General features: G+C 50.8%; 1 protein-coding gene across 7 annotated transcripts in view; it reads left to right on the forward strand.

Moving 5' to 3' along the window:
• The window catches only part of COL6A3 (collagen type VI alpha 3 chain), an 81,023-nt gene that overhangs the window by 63,908 nt on the left and 12,950 nt on the right, over positions 1-4,165 (forward strand). For all 7 annotated transcript variants that reach the window (XM_040450565.1, XM_040450566.1, XM_040450567.1 and 4 more), the window contains 2 exons: positions 158-856; positions 2,175-2,277. In XM_040450565.1, the coding sequence (XP_040306499.1) occupies positions 158-856; positions 2,175-2,277 (802 nt within the window). The remainder of the gene's footprint in view (positions 1-157; positions 857-2,174; positions 2,278-4,165) is intronic.

The raw sequence follows: 4,165 nt of genomic DNA on the forward strand, positions 1-4,165 counted from the left end.
AGGTGATGAAAACTGAAATCTGGCCACAAAAAGGCAGCAAGCGATGAATAGGCTTCTGTATTATGTGACGATTTAATTACCCCAGACTCCCAACAGATTAATGTACAGTCTTGCAGTGGGAGTCACAGAATAAACGGGCTGCCTGTCTTCTTTCTAGACATCTGCAACATTGACCCGTCCTGTGGCTTTGGCAGCTGGAGGCCTTCCTTCAGGGACAGGAGAGCGGCGGGCAGCGACGCGGACATTGACCTGGCTTTCGTCTTAGATAGCTCCGAGTCCACCAGCCTGTTCCAGTTCAATGAGATGAGGAAGTACATAGGGTACCTGGTCAGACAGCTGGACCTGAGCCCAGACCCCAAGGCCGCCCAGCACTTTGCCAGGGTGGCGGTGGTGCAGCACGCGCCCTATGAGTCGGCAGGGAACGCCAGCGTGCCCCCCGTGAAGGTGGAGTTCTCCCTGACGGACTACGGCTCCAAGGAGAAGCTGGTGGACTTTCTCAGCAGCAGAATGACACAGCTGCAGGGCACCAGGGACTTGGGCCGCGCCATCCAGTACACCATAGAGAACGTCTTCGAAAGCGCACCCAACCCACGGGACATGAAAGTCGTGGTTCTGATGCTGACGGGAGAGGTCGACAAGCAGCAGCTGGAAGAGGCCCAGGGGGTCATCTTGCAGGCCAAGTGCAAAGGTTACTTCTTCGTGATTCTGGGCATTGGCAGGAAGGTGAACGTCAAGGAGCTGTACAACTTCGCCAGTGAGCCAAGCGACGTCTTCTTCAAACTGTTGGATAAATCGACCGAGCTCAACGAGGAGCCGCTGATGCGCTTTGGGAGGTTGTTGCCGTCCTTCGTCAGCAGTAAGTCCTTCAGGGGACAGCGTGGGCCTGGGTCAGGGTCTTCCTGCCAGCCCATACCCTCGGGCCATCAGGAACGTGGGGCCACGGGCGCGGAAGAGACGTCTAGCGTGCTGATGCCGACTTGTTCGTGCATTCAACACACATACGTATGACACCTGCCATATCTCAGACACACTTTAGGAGCCAAGGTTGACAGTGAACCCACAGCTGGACATCCTGTCCTTGGTGACTCCTATATTCAACCAAGTTTGATGGGCGCCTCCCAGCCATAGACTCTGCGAGTATACCGCGGATCAAGTGCCCACTTATTATGCATGACATAATGAATGGGGAAGCTCCTAGAAGGAGTTGCATTGATCTGGGCTTAGCCGCTAGCCCCATACTTGGAAAGTTCTGGGCCTTTGCTCATGGGACTCTCCTCCCTGGGATCTCTCTCCACCTGTGCTTTAGCGGCAAACCCACAATCATCCTCAAAGCATATCTCTACTTGCCCCTACTCACCATGAATGCTCCCTACTCCCAAGGCTTTCTCATCGTTAGTCTGGATGCTAATTACCATATCTATCCCAAGGCCTGCTGGTTATTCATCTGTGTGATCTGTGGTCCCAGTAGAATGCATGGTCCCTGAGGGAGGGTATCGTTCTCCTGATGCCCCAGGGCCCGGCCACGGCTCATGGCCCCAGGTCAGCGCAGTTCATGGCCCCAGGTCAGCGGAGGAGAGTGTCTCATAAGTGAGGGAGCTGTAGGAAGTAGGAACAAACACGCATGTGTGGAGAGTTTATTATTCAAGGGAAAGGTGAGCTCTGTGAAAACGGCGTTCCGGTTTGTGAAGGCCTGTCCCTCCAGGTTCTTAGAGGAAAACATGAAGCAAAGGTAGGCCAGCAGGTTCACACTGGGAACGCTGTCACTGCCTTTTCCAAAGATTAAAAACAAAAGTTTTATTAAACACAGCACTGAGAAAATATTACAAGTAATTCGATCACAATTTGATGTTCAGGAGCTTGGAACCTGTTAAACTCTGTGATTTTTCTTTGATTCCTATCTTCCCTTCACACCGAGTGAATCTTTCCTTCAAACCTCATCACCCAACTATTGCCAAACAAAAGATTTTGGCTTGAGATGTTTTATGGATCGAGGACCGGTAGGCCTACTGTTTAAATTGATTGGACTTAGCTTGTCTGGGGGAATGAATGAACTCAACAAATACACACGGACTGCCTGCTGTGGGCTCCACTGAACTCGTTAGCAGATTAATTTTAATTTGCATGGGATCTACAGGCACTTGCAAAGATATTTTTTTCCCTCTCTTTCTGTGCAGGTGAAAATGCTTTTTACTTGTCCCCAGATATCAGGAAACAGTGTGATTGGTTCCAAGGGGACCAACTGACAAAGAATCCTGTGAAGTTTGGTCACAAACAGTTGTAAGTATCGTCACGATTGTCTTAAAAACTACGGTGCTAGAGAGAGGGCAGAGGTCCTCCAGACAATGTCTAACTTCATGACGGGGACGTTGAAATCCAGAGACTGTGACTTCCCGAGGGACACGTGGAGCAGGCTCTGCAGAGAATCTGTTGTATCCCTTCGCTTTTGCTGCGGAGCAGACTGCCCGAAACGTAGTGGCTTAAAACAACTGTTTATTTAACGCGTGGTTCTGTGGGTTAGCAGTTTCTGCTTGGGCTCAGCTGGGCTCGCTCACGTTTGTGGTCATGTCAGCTGTCGGCTGTGGACGGTGGTCAGGATGGTCTCGGCCAGTTGGCTTGCCTCGGCTCCACATGGCCTCTCCTTCTCCAGGAGGCAGTGTTGGGAGTTGGCTCCCAGGTGGATGGGAAGGGTTCCGTGAGAGAAGGCAGAGGCCGTGAGGCCTCTCGGGGCCGAGACTGGAGCCAGCGAACGGTTACTTCTGCCGCAGTCTGTTGGCCAAGGCATGTCCAGTGGGCCAGCCGGTCTAGATTCAACAGCGGGGGACTACACTCCATGGGAGGCCCTGTCACATCACACTGTGAAGGGCATGGGAACAGAGAGGGTGGGGAGTTGGGGCCATGTGTTTAAACAGTCTACGGCACCTGGTGTGAAATGACCTCGTATGGAAGGACTGAACACATTAACCAAGAAATGGGCTCCGAGACTTAAAACGATTAGTGCCATGATAACATAGGTGATGGCGGTGACATCGGGAGGCGACGTGCGTGTTCCTCCAGGAAGGCAGACGAGAGGGTGGGGGCTGGGGGGCTCGTACCCACGGGGATGCTGGCTCAGCTCCGTCTTTGGTGCCAACTCCAGGAGCGGAGAGGAGGGCCGGGTGGCCGTGTGACAGAGGGCTAGGCGACGGCCACGTGGTGGCAGGAACTGAGCCCGGCCGATGTGCCAGCAAGTTATGCCCCTAAAGGGCGTGCCACGGACTGTCACCCTTAGTCGGGGAGCAGAGGGTTCTGCCTGTAGACCCCAGAGGAGATGCAGACCTGACTTAATCCTTGAAAGATGAGTATGTGGCTTTCTCCTGGCTGACCTCCAGGGTGGGGACAGAGAACCGCCTCCCTCTACCAGCCCTTGCCCTTGTCCCTTGTCCCTGGAGAAAGGTACTCCGTTCTCAGGCTGAAAATCACCGCTGAGGGCGCTGTGACCCTTTCTGGTGTCGTGATGTGTGTCCTGCTCTGTCCAGGTTCAGGGGCTCTCTTTCCCTCGCCTTAATTATCTTTCGGATTCCTCTCAAACATTCTTAACCTGATCTTTAGGAAGACAGAATGGGCAATATAACATAGTATTTGAGGTTTTATGACACCAACTGAAAAATCTACTGCCGAACACATGGAGCGTGACGGCTCTAGGAATTCACGAGTGCCCATCTCGGGGCTGGAAGTGGACACGGGGTAGATCCGTGCGGCTGTTGGTGGATCCGTGTCTCCTTATGTTGCCGTTCTTTCTAGAGGTTCATAATAGATCAAGACATTGTGAAAAAAAAAAAAAACAACCACACACGCGAAAATTAATGCAAACAAACACACACAATAAGGTCTGGGAGTGAAAGTATACACGACCTTAAAATTTTGAGCTCAGCACAGCATTTGGTTGAATGGATATTTTCTTATCATGAGCGTAGCTGTTAACGGTTTTTTTTTTTTTTTTTTAATTCTTGGTGTATATGTTTCAGTTGGTCAATTTTTACATTTCGAACGTTGTTCGAGTATTATTACTGTATTTTTCATAACAGTAATAGTAATTAAAGTATTTATTATTGTCTCTTTACATTCTCCTGCCCTTATTGTTTTTTTTTTTAATTTTTTTTTCAACGTTTATTTATTTTTGGGACAG

Source organism: Herpailurus yagouaroundi, unplaced genomic scaffold (assembly GCF_014898765.1).
Source record: "Herpailurus yagouaroundi ecotype Mexico unplaced genomic scaffold, PumYag 202, whole genome shotgun sequence".
NCBI classification, from domain to species: Eukaryota; Metazoa; Chordata; class Mammalia; order Carnivora; family Felidae; genus Herpailurus; species Herpailurus yagouaroundi.